Source organism: Macrotis lagotis, chromosome X, assembly GCF_037893015.1.
Source record: "Macrotis lagotis isolate mMagLag1 chromosome X, bilby.v1.9.chrom.fasta, whole genome shotgun sequence".
Classification (NCBI taxonomy): Eukaryota; Metazoa; Chordata; class Mammalia; order Peramelemorphia; family Peramelidae; genus Macrotis; species Macrotis lagotis.
The window spans coordinates 250,357,169-250,374,673 of NC_133666.1; the positions used below are offsets into that span (position 1 = coordinate 250,357,169).

At 38.1% G+C, this 17,505-nt stretch overlaps 1 protein-coding gene across 1 annotated transcript in view; it reads left to right on the plus strand.

Annotated features, from left to right (window-relative positions):
• CMYA5 (cardiomyopathy associated 5) overlaps window positions 1–17,505 on the plus strand; it is a 115,598-nt gene that overhangs the window by 34,448 nt on the left and 63,645 nt on the right. The window contains exon 2 of the mRNA XM_074206292.1: window positions 7,230–17,457. Within this exon, the coding sequence (XP_074062393.1) occupies window positions 7,230–17,457 (10,228 nt within the window). The remainder of the gene's footprint in view (window positions 1–7,229; window positions 17,458–17,505) is intronic.

Genomic DNA, 17,505 nt, shown 5'->3' on the forward strand with positions numbered 1-17,505 from the left:
AGATTGACTGGTTCTTAGAGAAGATGAAAAGAAGTGATGTATAATCATTCTAGAAAGGGAAGATGAAATCAGGTTGGGCAGGGCATTAAATGTCAAACAAAGGAGTTTCTATCCCATCTTAGAGATAATAGGGAACCTGGTATTCATTTAGGAGCAATGTGGTCAGACTTGTGCTTTTGGAAAATCTCTTTGGCAGCTTTGTGGAGGATGGATTGCAGAGGGAAGAGATTTAAGGAACAAGGACCAGGAGGCTACTGCAATAGTCCAGGTGGGAGATGAAACCTTGTATTGGGTCGTGGCAGTGTGAGAGCAAATAAGTGAAGGTTAGGAGAAAAGTTGTGAAGGCTAAATTGACTAGGTTGGATACTGGAGGAGAGTGAGAGTAAGGAGTCAGAGATGATTCTGAAGTTGGATCTGGATGACTTGTAGAAATAGGGAAGTTAGGAAGAAGGGATGGTTTTAGAGAACTTGTTTTGGACTTGTAGAGTTTGAGATGATTATGGGATACCCAACGGAAAATATCCAATAACTTGCTTATGTGAACTGGAGCTCAAGGAAAAAGAAACATCTGGGAATCATCTTTGTGGTAACCCAAATTAAATTCAAGGGAGATGATGAGGTCATTAAGAGTATGTATGTAGAGGAAGCAAGAGAAGAATGCTCAGTGACTGAGAAAAAGCTTAAGTTTTGTTGTTGTTGACCCAGTTACTATTGCTACCTACCTTCTTCCTGTTTTAAAACTTCAGCAGTTATACTCAGGTTGTAAAGATAACACTCTTCACAACTTTGATTTTGAAGGCTGAAGCTAAGATCCCATCATTGCCCTTGAAGAAATCATTTTTGCAGATAATAATGCAATGACGTAACTTTGGAAGAGAATGAATAAAGAAATTTCTTTCTTGACTATGCCTCCAAATATCACAAATATACCTATCACACACACATGCATATACCTCTGTGTATTCATTTGGAGAAAAATTATCATATCCTACATTGGAGAATTTTCCACTGTTCCTCCACTGTTTCTGCATTCGTCTCAGGACTTGGGTTGACTGTAGACCAATGTAGTGTAATCTGCATGTTGAAACTCCTCTTTAGTCATGGCATTAAGTATGCTTGGAAATGTTTAAATTGCATTCTTAGGATTGACTGCTCCCAGGTGAGAAATAAAGGAAAACTGTTGTAATATAAGAACAATGGTGACATGAATAGAATACTAAATGCCCAAAGTATGCAGATACAGGGCAGATAGATGGCACAGTGAATAGAGTTCTGACCCCCCCCCCCAATCAGGGGTATCTGAGTTCAAATTCAGCCTAGACATTTGATACTTAATAGCTTCGTTACCCTGGAAAAGTCACCTAATCCCTATTGTCTTGCCATAAAATAAAAAAAAACACAGTACAGGTGCAAAGTTGTCTTGATCAATGTCATTACTCAATAATATCATTAATAAATATTAACTAAACCCCACTGTGATGCCACAAAACCCAAGTGTATCATTATCTGGCTAGTCATCCATTTCAAGCATTCTCAAATAATCAAATCCCAAATAAGCAAAAAAGTGGAAATCTTGAAAACTAGAAGGAAAATAGATAACATGCAAATCAAATAGGATAGTAGAAATGATCAAACAAAAAGCTGATCATTGAGAAGACTAACAAAATGTATTTAGCTGATCAGAAAAGAGGAAAACCAATTTACCAACAATTTTTTAAATGATAAAACAGAAGAAATTTGAAAAAGACTTTCAGAATTTACTAAATACATTTTTAATAAGACTTTTGATTTCATTGATGTAGGATATACTTGGTAAAGAACTTTCATCACCAGTGTTGACCAGCATATTCTATGTAACTTAAAAGTCTTAAAGATTACTTAAGGAAAGGGGGGTTTATCAGGCTAAGAGAATTGCTCAGAATCATGCAATCTGGTAAAAGGCAGGACTCAAACCCAGTACTTCTGGACTCCGAGGCTAGTTCTTTATCCACTATTTCAAATACAGTTATATACTAGCAAAACTGAAAAGAAATGAATAATTACCTGTGAAATGATGAGACATTCAAATTACTAAGACATAAAATGGAGATTATGAGCAATTCAATCTCCAAAAATGAAACTGAACAGAACATAAAAAAGCAATTGCAAAGACAAACAATTCTACCTGATCCAAGCAGATTTACAGATCAAATCTGTCAGATATACAAGGAACAATGCTATGCAAATCATCCCCAAAAATAAAGAATAAAAGTACTGAATAAGCTCTTTTCTTGAAACAAATAAGGTCCCAATAATACTCCACTAGAAAGAAATAAAGCAAAGAAAGAGAACTCACCAATATCTTTAATATTGATGAAAAAATCCAGCATAATATTGTTCCTATGGGACTAAGTATCTGTATAATAGTGTTTTACCTGACATCTTGTCATTGTAGAGTCAGTTAAGGATATCAGGTTAGGTTGGTTCCTGATTATATACTATTTTTACAAATTAGCATTTTGCAGAACTACAGGTAGGGTGCAATGATCAGAGCAGGGTCCTGAAAATTTCAGGGCACATGTATCTTAAATAGTGATTCTTAAATAAGTGTTTTACTTTAAAATTTGTTAAGTTAACATTTTGATTTCTCAATTAGATAATATCCCATGTCACTAGTAGATTGATTTGAAGATGATCTGAGGCTGCTGTTCCTTGGTGCCAAAATTGCTAGTTACCAGCTGGCATTTCTAAATAGGTAAAAGTGGCAGAACTTCAGGGAGAACTAGAAGAGAACACAAGAGAAAAAAAAATTTTTTTTTGTTGTCCCTTGCAGATTTATTTGGGTCTGCCTTCTCTGTTTCATGATGGTAAACATTCAGGGATTTGACCAATGATTTTATTTGGTATCTGGTGGTATCTCAAGTGAGGAATTTCCTCTATCAATGCAGGCTGGCCCCTTCTCTACCATTTAGAGTTTTAAAGAGTTTCCTAGTTATGAAAAGTTAAGGGACTTGCCTAGGGTCACACAGCTAAGATGTATCAGAGACAGGGCTTGGAGCCATTCTGCCACCTTGCCTCTTGATTACTATTCAGAGGATCATCAAACAAAGTTTCCCCATTGTGACATATTTCAAGACATCTTGCATATTAATTTCTATATAAATATGTATGAGAATGATCTATACATACACTGAAGACATCCTTGATGAAAACATGAGAACAGAGCATATGGGCTTTTGCAAATTATTCTCTGTAGCAGATAAGTATTTATAATTTTACAGTCACATAAGTGATTAAGAAATAGAAAAAATATAATATCTATTTATGTATATTTTTTGTTGATTACCCCCCCCCCAAATCACTTAACTTGGTGGCCATAAGTGCAGTCTTAAAGGTTCATGTGAAATGAGGTACTTTCCTGCCTCTAAAGTTTGAGCTTGAATTTAGCATCTTGATTTTTTCAAGTGTTTCTTCATATATGAACATATGAAGTATGTTCTAGATATATTGTAGATCCTTGACCAAGGAAGCAGAGCACCTTGAGTATCTGAGTCCAGGTTTCTAGGTGTGGGTGAGGGAGGTAGATTTAGGACACATGGAAAGGAACTTTTACCTGCAAGGTCACCCTAGAATGGAAGACAAAATAGTAATGTCAATGGGAGGTGATATGAAAAGAAAAACTATGGATTCAGAAAGAATGGGTAGCCTAGGAAAAGGTATGAGGAACTGAGTCATATCAAGAATGGCTTCACACCGCTAAGTTTAGGGCACTCTGTTATCTGAATCTTTTGTCTCTTGAGAAAACTGTAGGATTTCCTCCATCTCAGAGGATTACTTGGTCCCTAATAACAACACTTTAGACACTCTTCTGGGTTTAAAAATTCTTAAAGTGCTATTGGAACACAATACACAAAGGGACAGGAGAGAAGTGAGGTATAATAATCAGTGAATATTGGAGCATTTTCACCCTTTATGATGGTTAGTAGAGTTAACCCTGAAACTCAGAACTAGCTATTGTACATATACCTCTTGTTTACTATCTCCTGATAAATTTTCTTCTTTTTTCTTCTTAAAGTATTGATATATTTGTTTTGGCACAACAGGCACTGCCAAACAAACACTGGAAAAATCCCTGTACAAAGAACATTCTTTGAAAAAGTTCATTGATTGTTCACAGGAATGTGAACCCTATCAGCATGGCACTAAGCATTGTTGTATTTGATCAGTTTTATTTCATTTCCATGGTGACATTAATTTATTTTGCTGTACTTATTGTGACTTATTCTTTTATTTATTCCTACTTTGTTTACTGTTTTTACATCATACAAATCTTCCCTCATTTCTTTGAATTCTTCATAATTCATCTTTCTTTACATCACAGAAGTATTCTATTAAAATAACAGGCTATAACGTCTTCAACCATTCCCCCATTCCTGAAAATTTCATTTTCAGATTGTTGCAATCCTGAACAAGACAGACAGCATGGTGGAGGAGAGTGCTAGTCAGCTCCTCACCCATATTGGCTTGTGAGGCCTTGGGCAAATCACTTGTGTTAGTGCTCTAGACCTGGTGGTATCAAACTCAGATAGAAGTCGATTCTTAAGGATATTGATTTAGAAAACCACAAATTGACATAGTATATTGTACTTTTATTTTTTCTTTGTTAGACATTTCCCAACTATATATTAATCTGAATTCAGACAACTCTGGCCACTTGCAAGCCCCCAGGTTGATACTTTTATTTTAGGCAATTCTCTAAGATTAGAAATTTCAGCTTTCATTTTTTTAATAACATTTTGAGTTCTAAATTTTTCTCCCTCCTTCACCTCCTCCTCTCTGAGATGGTAACAATTTGATACATTTAAATATGTACAATAAGGTAAAGCATATTTCTTATATTAATCTAAAATTATAAATTTCAGTGAAGGCTTTGATCTACTTTAGTAGTCTCTCAGGTATTTCTTTTTGTTTAGAGGTACTTTAAAAAATTACTGAGACATTAAGGATGCTATGAACTAAGAAAATTTGGGAACTTCTACACTGACTAATGAAATCATAATTACAGATTCTACCTTGAAATAATGAATAATCATTATCAACAACTGTACTATTACTATAGTAACAAATGTGAAATCTCTAGATCAAAAAATGTGAACAATCTATTAACTTTCCCTGTATAATTACAAATGTCCTTCCAGAATGAACTAACTCCTGGCTCCTTTAGTAGTGAATGTATTTGAATGTATGATTTCCATTTTCTTCATCTGGTTTATGGTGGGCACTGTTCTAGGTACTAGAGATGCAAAAACAAAAGGAAATATTTTTGCTTTCTCCTGAGGGGACAAGGATACAACATGTTCCTATATGAGTATAATATAAAAATAGGGAAATGATGGGTTCTGGAGACATTCTAATCAATGCACTACAGTAATATTTGAGGAGGGGGAGATACTTTCAATTGGGGGAATCAGAAAAGTATGTACCTCAATTGCATCTTAAAGTATGATCAAGATTGTGAAAGGTAGAGAATAAGAATAATTCCAGGCATAAGCTTAATACAAACACATGGAAGATAGAAATGACATAGGTGATTTGAAGAAACAGAACATTTGACTGGAATGTATAGTATATGAAGGAGAGTAAAATGAAAAAAAAATCCAAATATGTAGGTCAGAATCAGATTTTGAAATGCCTTAAATGTGATGAGTTTATATTTTAATCTAGAAACAATCCAGAGGAGTCATCAAAGATTTCTGAGCAGATAAATGAGTAGATCTGTACCTTAGGAATATTATTTTTTCAGTTATATGGGGGAATGGATTAGATAGGGAGGAAATTAGTGCCATTTTTTTTAAAATCACAATAATCCTAATAAGTGGAGATAAGGGCTTGAGGCAGGGTAGTGACAGTATGAATGGAAAGAAGGAACTTGATACAAAGGATGGCTTTCTTGAGCATAACAACCATTGGGATGTGGTAGGTGATTTTATATGGGGAGGTACCATAAGAGAAAGGGAAAAAATAAAGATGACTGAAGTTTCAGAATTGGGTAACTGGGAAGATAATGATTCCAGCAAAAGAAATGGTAAAGTTATTTAAAGGGGCAGATTTGAGGAAAAGAATGAGTTTGAGAGGTGGTGGAGCATAAGAAAGGACTGGTTTTGGCATCAGGAAGATCTGCTTTCATCTCCTGATTCTGAGATGTACTAGTTATTCCTGGACAAATGGCTGAAACCTCTGTTACCTTAGGAAAGCAATTGTTTAAGTGTAGGATTACAGATAAGTTGCTTATCTTTATCAGTGGAAGGAGTTCACCCCAGTTAAGTCTAGGACAAGGTCTAGGACAAAAAAAAAAGAAGAGTTCCAGGTTAGATATGTTGAATTGGAGTTTCTAGTGGGCCTCCAGAAGAGTGTTCAGCAGGTAAGTGGAGATGTGTGGGACTAGAGTTCAAGAGAATTAGTAATTAGATAGAGATGATAAAGAGACTTGACTCTTATTTACATAGATTAGGGCAGATGAAATTAATCATCAAGGGAAAGATGTAGAATCAGAAGAATAGAGACTCTAGGACAGGACTTTGAGGGATACTCATCACTACTGGGCAAGAAATGGACATGGAACTAGCAAAGGAGACTGGATTTTGTAAAACAGGAAGGAAAAGAGAATTGGGAGACAGTAGTGACATGGAAAAAATATAAATGAGATAAGGGTGGAAAGTAGTATTGAAAGCTATAAAAGATAAATAATTAATAATTATTATTGAATAAATGCTACTGATTGAACAATGATGAGATTTTAGAGAGAATAAGATATGTCAGATATCATGAAGTAAAATAGGAAGTAGAAAGCAAGGGAGATGGAACATTCAAAGATGTTTCTGAAATTCTGAACTTAAATGACTGGGAGAAGAATTTGAAAGAAAAAGGAGGTAAAGAAAGGGGAACCGATTTGGTGGGGAAAATGAATTTGATTTCAAATATGTTTAGTGAGAGGCATATTGGTTTAGTTCTGCCTAGTATTTATTATAAACTTTCAGAGATCATAGGCCCAAATTATGACTTAAGTTCATTCCAGTATTTTACATGTTTTACCATTTTTGGTCATCTCAGGAATAAAATACATGTGTCATATTGGTGTTTTTTATTTATCTCCAGATATATCAGATTTTGCCTTTTATATTTTAATTTCATAAGAGTAGATGAACAGTTAAAATATGGCATGAACTTTATTATTCTTATTATCATTCTAGATTCACAGACCAGAATGAAGAGGACAACATCAAGCAGGAGTGTATCATATCTGACCCCTCCTTTTCCATGGTAACAGTTCAACGTGAAGATAGTGGAATAACCTGGGAGACCAGTTCAAGCAGGTCCTCCACTCCCTGGGCTTCAGAAAGTAGTTTAACTTCTGATATGTATAGTATGGAAGGGTCAACAGTAAGCTCTCCTCCAGGGAATATTTCTTTTATCTTGAATGAAGGCAAAAAGGTTCGGAAAAGAGCTCATAAATCATCATCAAAGCATGGCTCTCCAGCTTTGCGTCGAAAAGGAGGCAAAAAGAGACATTCCTTGGAAGGGCAAGCAGATGTCCCAACAAAAGCAAAGGACAAAACTTCAATTTCAGATGGAAAATCAGAACAAGAAAAGTCACCCATTAGTACTTATGATAGAACTAGAAAAAAGAAGACAGTCTCAAGTACACCCCCCATCACTGGGGCAATATACAAAGAACACAAGCCATTAGTATTAAGACCAGTGTACATAGGAACAGTACAATATAAAATTAAGATGTTTAATTCAGTGAAAGAAGAAATAATTCCCCTACAGTTTTATGGAACATTGCCAAAGGGTTATGTAATTAAGGAAATCAATTATAGAAAGGGAAAAGATGCTTCTATTACTTTAGAACCAGATGGAGCAAATCAGAACTTTAGCATATCTTCCAAACCAAACAAATCAGTGTCCGAAAATTTAGAAAATAATAAAGAAAAGCAGCTTTCTCCACCCTGGAGAGAAGAAATGTCTAATAAGTCCAGGCCAGAGCCATCATTTCTTAAGGAGATAGAAAAAACAAAGGGAATTGACTCATATTCACTCCTAAATGCAACTACAGCATCTGAGCTCAAGCATACTGTTTCCTCAAATTCTAGTAATGATGCTATGGAGCCCCAGAATCTCTCATCGTTTGTTTCATCACTTCCAGTTGAAGAAGCATCAATTCATGAAGTACAAGTGGATTCTCCAGATGCTGCAACCTTGGAACTGACATCTCCGAAAATGGTGAAGGAAGAGTTGAAAGCTGATACACAACAAACTGGAGTTTTATCACCTACACATTCAACATCACCATCTTTTGCAGATGAGGCTGGAGAGGAAGAAAGAGAATCTGATTTATTGGCAACTACTGCTGCATCTATTTCTGAGACTCTCACTTCAACTAAGGTGGAAGGGGAAGCCTTTGAGTCAGATTCACCAGTTACTGCAGCATCTGTCCCAAGTCCTCTTAGTACAAAAGTAGAAAACCTGGGATTGTCTTCCCTGGAAAAAGAAGAACCAATTTCTTCAACTAGTGAAAGGGAGATGGAAGAGGCTAAGCCTGAATCATCACTTCCAATTGAAGCAGAATCAATGCATGAATTACAAATGGATTCTCAAGATGTTGCAACCTCGGAACTGATGTCTCCCAAAGTGATGAAAGAAGACTTGAAAGCTGATACACAACAAACTGGAGTTTTATCACCTACACTTTCAGCATCACCATCCTTTGCAGATGAGATTGGAAAGGAAGAAAGAGAATCTGATTTATTGACAACTACTGCTGCATCTATTTCTGAGACTCTCACTTCAACTAAGGCAGAAGGGGAAGCCTTTGAGTCAGATTCACCAGTTACTGCAGCATCTGTCCCAAGTCCTCTTAGTACAAAAGTAGAAAACCTGGGATTGTCTTCTCTGGAAAAAGAAGAACCAATTCCTTCAACTGGTGAAAGGGAGATGGAAGAGGCTAAGCCTGAATCATCACTTCCAATTGAAGCAAAATCAATGCATGAATTACAAATGGATTCTCAAGATGTTGCAACCTCGGAGCTGATGTCTCCCAAAATGATGAAAGAAGATTTGAAAGTTGACACACAACAAACTGGAGCTTTATCACCTACACTTTCAACATCACCATCCTTTGCAGATGAGATTGGAAAGGAAGAAAGAGAATCTGATTTATTGACAACTACTGCTGCATCTATTTCTGAGACTCTCACTTCAACTAAGGCAGAAGGGGAAGCCTTTGAGTCAGATTCACTAGTCACTACAGAGTCTGTCCCAGGTCCTTTTGGTGAAAAGGGGCTGGGGCTGTCTTCCCTAGAAGAAGAAGAAGAGTTGGTTTCTCCAACTGGTGAAGGGGAGGTGGAAGAGACGAAGCCTGAATCATCGGTCTCTTTCTCTGGACCACCAGTTGAGGAGGAAATAGAAGAAGAAGAGGGAAGTGTTTCCTTGCCAATAACTTCAGGGCCAGAACTTGAATCCTCTTATGTATCAGAGGAAGAGATCATTGAAATTGATTACCCAGAAAGCCCAACTCCCTTTGAAAATGCCATCCCACCACATTTGGTTCATGAAAGAGAGAAAGAAGGAGTTAAATCTGACTTACCTCCATTGGTTACATCCACTGATGAACATGTGACTTTATTAGAGAAAGAGAGAAAGGAAATTGAGCCTATTTCTCCAGATTCAGATTTTGCATCAGAGTTTTCAGGTCCATCACATTCAACCCATGAACTAGAGGAAAAAGAATCTAAACCAGTTTCTCCACCAGCTGTAAGGTCACCATCTGAATATGAAATTTTGTCAGAAGAAGAGACCATGCCTTACTCCCTAGAGTTCACATCTGTATCTGAGTATTCTACATCTCCTACAGAAGAAGAGGAAAGTATTGGATACAAACGCCCTACACATTCAGCATCTACATCTGAAGCTGCCATCTTCTCAGAAGAAGAGACTCTAGAAAGTGAGCGTTACACACCAGATTCTACATCTGCTTCTGAGTATTCAATTCCCCCATACATGGCACAAGAATCACAGAAGGAAGCATCTGACCAACAGACTCCACAAAGCTCAATAGCTACAACTGATCATATGATTATATCTGAAGAAGAAAAAGATGACATTGGACCCTTTTCTCCAGATTCTGCATTTGTATCTGAATATTCATTTTCACCTCATACAGTTCAAGAATCAGAGAAAGAAGAATTTGAACGGGATTACCCACTACGCTCAACATCCCCTTCCGAACACATCATTTTGACTGAAGAAGAGAATGAAGAGACTGAGCTTTCTTCACCAGACTCGGCCTCTGACTTTTCAGTCCCATCTTACATAACACCTGAACCAGAGAAGAAAACCAACAAACCTGGTCCACTGCAAACTACAATATCTGTTTCTGAATATGCCACTTTTTCAGAAACAGAAAAGGAAGACATCAAGCCTGAGACCCAAGCAACTTCAATGCCTATCCCTGAGCATACCATTTTGTCACAAGGGCAAAAAGTTCAACATTCCTCTTCAGTGCCTGGGTCTGAACAATTGAATATGCCACCTTCAGCAGCTGAAGTAGGGAAAGAAAATGTGAAGCCCAACTCCCAAACAGCTTCCATATCTGTATCTGAATATCTCATTATGTCACAGAGGCAAACAATTGAAGGTAACTCTCAGGTACTTAAGTTTGAAAATTCAATTCCACCATCTTTAGCTGATGAAAGTGAGAAGGAAGAAATCAGGTCTGATTCATCAGTACCTGCCTTCATGAAGGCAGACTCATCTGAGAAAGAAAATATCAAGCAAGTTTTACCAGAAACTTCTGTAACTAGGCTTCAAGAGTCAATATCACCAGAATCAACTCAAGAAGTGACAGAAGAGCTAGAACCAGAATCTGTACATGGTCAAAAAGGGGCATTTGAACATTTGGCTTTTTCAAAAGTAAACAAGGAAGAAATCATGCCCAACTCCCAGATCACTCCACCTGAACACCCAACTTCAATGCAACATAAAGAAATGGAGCCCCTTTCTCCAAGGGCCCTGGATTATGTGTTGGAATCCTCAGTTGCACCTGGTGGGGCGGGAAAGAAAGTTGTATCTGATTCTATGACAATTGAGACACCTGTGCCTCATCAAGAAAATTCACTGAAGGAGGAGGAAAACCTGAAAGATTTCCAAAAGGCAAAATCTTTAGTAGGATTTGGAGTTTCACAAGCAGAGACAAAGGAAAAAATTAAGCAAAACAAAGAACAAGCAGTCATGCTTGAATCCCAGCACCTGATTTTATCTGAATCAGAGAAAGAGGAAACTCCACATCCCCCTGAACTGAAATTCTCATCTTTATCAGAAGAAAATAAAAAAGAAATTGAATCAAGTTCTCCACAAGCCACAGCATCAGAACTCAAGCCTTCACTTTTGCCTGAAGTAATTAAGGAAGAAGTCCAATCAGATTCACCACTTCTGACAAAATCTGTACCTGATTCAGTCTTATCAAAAGCAAGAAAGGAAGAAGTTGGTAGTAGTTCTCCACCAACAGAACATAAGGTTCTAAATGAAAAAGAAAAGGAAGCAGGTGAACCTGGTCCTTCATCTGATGAAAAAGCTACATACAAGTCTCCAATCTGGTCAGAAGTGGATAAAGAAGGACTGAATTTCCATGCATCACTAAATGCAAGATATTCAGCAGAGTATGCACTTTTGTCAGAAGTAGTAAAGGAAGAGGAAAAATCTGGATCATCTATGCCTGAGCATTCAGTTTTAGCAAAGATGGGAAGTGATCAAGGTGTCCCACCTCTGACAGTTCCTGAAGCTGAAAGTTTGACTTTGTCAAAGCAGCAAGCCTCTGAATCATCTATTCCTGCATCAGTGACTGAAGGTTTAGTTCCACCATACATGGCTGTTGAAATGGAGAAAAAAAATACCATACTTCCTTCATCAAAGATTGTGATATCTGTACCAGATCAAGGGGTTACATCACAAGAAAAGGAAGAAATAAAGGAAGAAATAAAATATCCTCTGCATGAATCAGAAACTTTGAGGACAGAGGAGTTATCCATGAAATCAATCACTCAAACAGGTGAGAAGAGCCATCAAGAGACTGGAACACTGATGTCAGATAAGCCAGCTGTTCCTTTATCAAGTGATCCAGTGGAGCCTGAGAAGATAGGAGTGTTACCCCTTGCACTAGAATTATCAGGGGTTGTGTCAGCCCTGTCACAGGGCTTAGAAAGTGAAAATGAATATAGGGATACAGAACAGGAAATATCTCTCACATCAGAAACAGGAAATTCAGTGCTGGAAAGGACAACATCTGAGCCTAAGACCAGGGAAGGAGAGAAGCAAGAGTACAATAAGCCTTTCACATCTAAGGTGGCCAGTATGGTATCAGATGAATCAGTAGCTTCTTTCATTGAAAAAGAAAATCCACAACCACAGCAAGATCATTTTTCATTAAAAGAATTATTGCAAGAGTCAAGGGACTTGGCAGACTCTAACAAAGGAGAGAAGCAAAAAGGTTATTCTTTGAGCTCCATAGAAAATGTGGTCCCACAAGGGACAGGGAATATTTTGAGCAAAACAAATGAAGACATCGTCCAAACACGTTCATTCCCTATTTCAGAAAATATATCCAAGTCATCTAAAATCATCCTTTCTGATCTCTCTGAGGAACAAGCAAAGCAAAAAATGACACTTTGCCCAGACAATGTTGCTAATTTACCTGATCTATCAAAAACCTCATTAAGCAAGTCCTTTGCTGATCAACAGGATATTGCAACTAAGTCACATTGCTTTGTAGAAGCAAATTTGCCCTTGGACAAGTCGAAATCTATTGTGACAATTGAGCCTAGAGATGTTAAGGGTGCAGACGAGTCCCTACCTTTGCAAAAAGAAGGAATCTACCCGCCGAAAGAAACAAGCCAAAAACAAGTTAGCTCTGATAAAGAAAGAGAGCTGGAATCAGGGCAGCCAATTTCCTCTGCCACAGATGGAAGACTGCCAGGACAGTTACTGTCTGCTCCACCCAGGAAGAAACAAACATATGAACATACAAAACAAGAAAGCCTTTACCCAGCCAAGGAACCTGACTTAACAACACAGGGATTATCTCCTCTGAGCAGGTCCGATGATCATAGAGAGAAACCCACAACTCAACCTTACTCTTCTCCTGAAATTCAAATAGTCAAAGAGCCAAGAGGTACAGTCCTAGCTGAAAATGTAGATAGACCTGAAGTGAATGCAAAACAGCTCTCTTCATCAGTGGATCCTGTAAGTGTGGTACCAGAAAAGTTAGGTACTGAGGAAGATGGCCAGAAAAAATTCACACCAACTTCTGAAAGTGCCACAAGGGTCCAAATGCCAGTCTTTGGAGACCACATAAGGGAGCAGATAAAACATGAAATTATTCCTTCTTCAATAAAAGCAACCAGTGGTTTGGCAGAAGATTCAGTAACAATCTTAGGTAGTGAAAAAGAAGATATGGGAAGTGTATTAGACTCTTCCACAGAGAAAAGATGGTTGGGGGAATCAAAATCAGACACTCCAAAGGTTGAAAAAAATGTTGATGAAGCTCAGCAGTCAAAATCAGAGAAGCTTCTACCTGAAGCCAAAATCTCAAAGCAAGAAAAGTCAAAACTTTCCCTAATTCAATCTGGGGAAATAAGTGCACCACTGGATTCTCCAGAAATAATTAACAAAGTACCTGAGCAGGCCAAAACTGCTGCCTCAAGAACTGTCACTGAGAGTACAGCCAAAAAAGGAGTTTCATCTTTCACTTCATGGATGGCAAGTTTGTTTTTTGGAGCAAGTGTTCCAGAAAACAATGCTGATGAAAAAGAAGCTCAGCTGGGCCTTGCTGCAGACATAGCGGTGATGGAAGGTGAAGTTAAAATGGCAGTTCCAGTTGCCTCTGATGACTTTAATGAAGCTGAGAAACCAGCACTATCTCCTTTATCGGTGTCAGGACTTTTGCCTGAGAAAGAACCTAAAGACATTTTAATGAAAGCCAGAGAAGAAAGGGAGCAGAAAGAAACACCACTACCTTTACCTAACCAAATAGATAAGGAGCCATCTGAGTTGACTCTGTTAAGAGGTGACGAGGTGACACAAAACTTAGAGCCACTACCAAGTCATCATTTACCAGAGTCTAGGCTATCTGGGAAAGATTCTAGAACTGCTGTAACAGAATCTGGAAAACCAAGACAATCTAAAGAAGAACCTTTGTTTTTATCTTCCATGAAAGAAATTCCACCAGAGCTGTCCAAACCCATTTCTGAGACTCTTATTGAAGATCATAAAATGCCAGAAAAAAGGAAGGAAGAAATGCAATCTTTATCAGGCAAAGAGGTTGAGAAACCATCAGAAGAACCATCAAGTGTCAAAGTTACTTCTGCTCAGAACAGGACATATCTTGAAATCCAGCCTCCTCTTTTGGAAAAACAATTGGTATCAGAAGAAGTTGAAAATGGTGCTCCCATTCATATTACTAGTGATAACAGACTACAAAAGGCAGAAATCTATACTTCCTTTGAGACAAGCCAGTTGATGGAAGACTCAAAAACTGTTTCAATCTATCCTGATAAACAGTACACAGTCAGTCCTGAAGAGGAATTTGAACAAAATCTATCTCCAGGCGAAAATAATCAAAGGACTCCACTTTGCTCAGCAGGGAGAACCAGTTTTGCTCCTGATGAATCAGTAATCACCTTTGATATTTCTCATGATGAAGTTGAGAATTTGAAAAATCAAACATCTTCTTTGGCTAAAGCAAAATCAGTTACTAGAGAATCGCAAATGGTACTTTCGGTGGCTCACTCAGAAATCAAGGAAGCAAAACCAGTAGGAATTCAACCAACTTCTTTAAGGGAAACTGATTCATTGGAAGAAAAGCCTGGGATATCAGTTCCATCCAGTACTGGTCCCAAAACTGAAGTAGATCAGGAGGAAATTCGTGCTTTACCTGATACAGGAAGTTTGACACCTAAAATACAAAATCACAATGAGGAACAACACTTACTTTCTTCTGATAAACCATATATCACAACTGAGTCTCCAAAAGACGCTTCACCCAATATTACCAAGGAAAGCAAAAGGCAAGAGTCACAATCAGGAACCTTTGGTAGATTCATGTACAGAGAATCTGACATTACTTTAGACCATTCCTTTGATGAAACAAGGGGCTTGGATCAATTATCTTCTTTTCTGGAAGCAGTTTCCTCACCTGTGAAATCACCAGCTGTGATTTCAGCATCTTCTCCGAAAGTTAATGAATCCCAGATATCAGAAATTTCTCCACCAGAACTAACTGGAGTAGGACAGACTCATCGAACAAAAGATGGTGCACCAGATTCATCTATGCTATCCACTTTTGTCTCAAAGCAAGTTGCTGATTCCCAGACAAAACCTATGGGAGATATTCAGGTGGATAAACCATACCCATCAGCAATTCATGACTCTGATCGAGTTATCTATGATATACCATCAACTAATGTTGAAGAAATTTCTTCCATTGAAGGCATATTGAAGGAACCTGAAAACTTTTTTGCAAAAGAAGGAGAATTTGCAGTTCCTGTGACAACCAGCAAGCCCCCTGGTCTCACAGAAGATCAAAAAAATGCATTTAGCATCATCTCTGAAGGTTGTGAGATATTGAACATTCATGCTCCTGCCTTTATTTCATCAGTTGATGAGGAGGAGTGTGAAAAAATGCAGGATAAATTAGAATACTTGAAAGAGAAGACTTCAAAGAGCATTCAATCCTTCCATGATGGTAGTAAGGTTACTGTAGTCCAAGAAACTGAAACTGTGAGAAATGAGTCCCATGCAGGTGACCTAGATACAGACATGTCCCTGGGGAAGGGACAGTTGCAAGAGAAAACTCATCCTGCAGAAGAGGACATCTCTACCGACTCAGATGTGGCCTTCAGTTATCACACAATGTCCAGTGATGTGGATTATTTTGAAAAATATACTTTGATTGACTATAACATCTCCCCAGACCCAATGAAAAATGAATCTTTTCAAAGGAAAGATCTTGAACAAGAACCTCAAAAGCAGGTTCCTGAAGAAACCATTTCTTTCCCAGAAAGTTCAACAGATGAAACTCCAGAATATGAGTTTGACTTGGTGAAATTAGACGAAAGCTTTTATGGAATGGAAAAGGATGATGACAAAGTTTCTTATACAGAATCTCAGCCATCTTTACTTACTCTAAAATCACCTGATAGTGAGACTCCAAGGGATATAGCCAAAGATGTGGACTCCAAGTCCCCTGGAATGCCCTTATTCAATGCAGAAGAAGGGGTGTTATCCCGTACCCAACTATTTCCTACAGAAGTTAAAGCTGTTAACCCAGAGCTATTAGAGGAACCACCAGCACTAGCATTCTTATATAAGGACCTGTATGAAGAAGCAGTTGGGGACAAAAAGAAGGAAGATGAGACTACTTCTGATAAGGAGAGCCTGACTTCTGATGCTTCATTTGCAGGCAGACATTCTGATGCTGAGGAGGTGTCTGGATTGTATTTTGAGAAGTACATCCTCAAAGATGATATTCTACATGATACATCTGGATATCAGAAAGAACAAAGCCAACCTCTGGAAGGAACACCAGTTGATAAAGAGGACTCCTGTCAACTGATAGCTGGAGGAGAAGTCTTGGGGAGGTTTGGAACTATTTTGGGGGAGAGGAGCATGGAGGAGGACCAGAAAGCTATATTTGGTGAAGGGGAATTAATAAGCAAGGTGGAAAGCCATAAAGATGAAGAAGTACAGGGGAAAGTGCCCATCACTGAGGAAATCCAATTGACTTCTCAGAAAATAAGTTATGCAGTACCCTTCCAAGACACACATCACATTTTGGAGAGAGTAGATGAACCTGATAGTCAGGGTAATGAAGAAGAAAGTGCCAGTCCTGAGGCAAGTCAGCATCTCCCAGTGGAAGTGTCTTACCCAGAAGAAGAATTTATGTCAGGTGCAGCACCTATTCCAGAAAGTCTGCAAGTAGAACCTCAAATACTTGTTCCTTCTGAAATGAAGGAGGGAAGGCCCTGCAGCAGTCCTGTTCAGGATGAATATGAATTTGCAGAATTAGAAAATTATGAAGTAGTTACTCATGAGGATCTCTTATCAGATGATTTACTGTCTGAAGCCACACCCGAAGATGTCCTATCCCAAGGCAGGGAGTCTTCTGACCGGATTGGTAAAAAAGATGAATTTGTGAAGGAAGTTGAAGAAAGTAGATCTATTCCACTGAGGGATTTGGGTTCTGAGGTTGTAGAGCCAGAGCTATTATTGGCTGAAGCAGAAGATGCACAGAAAGAAGCCAAAAAATCCCAGATCGACACATTTTGCTACACATGCAAATGCCCAATTTCTGCAATTGACAAACTATTTGGCGCGCACAAAGATCATGAAGTTGCAGCACTTGACACAGCTATTGATGTGGTCAAGGTAAATATAGTCTTAAAATTCTAATAACTAGAATACTCCTCTTCTAAA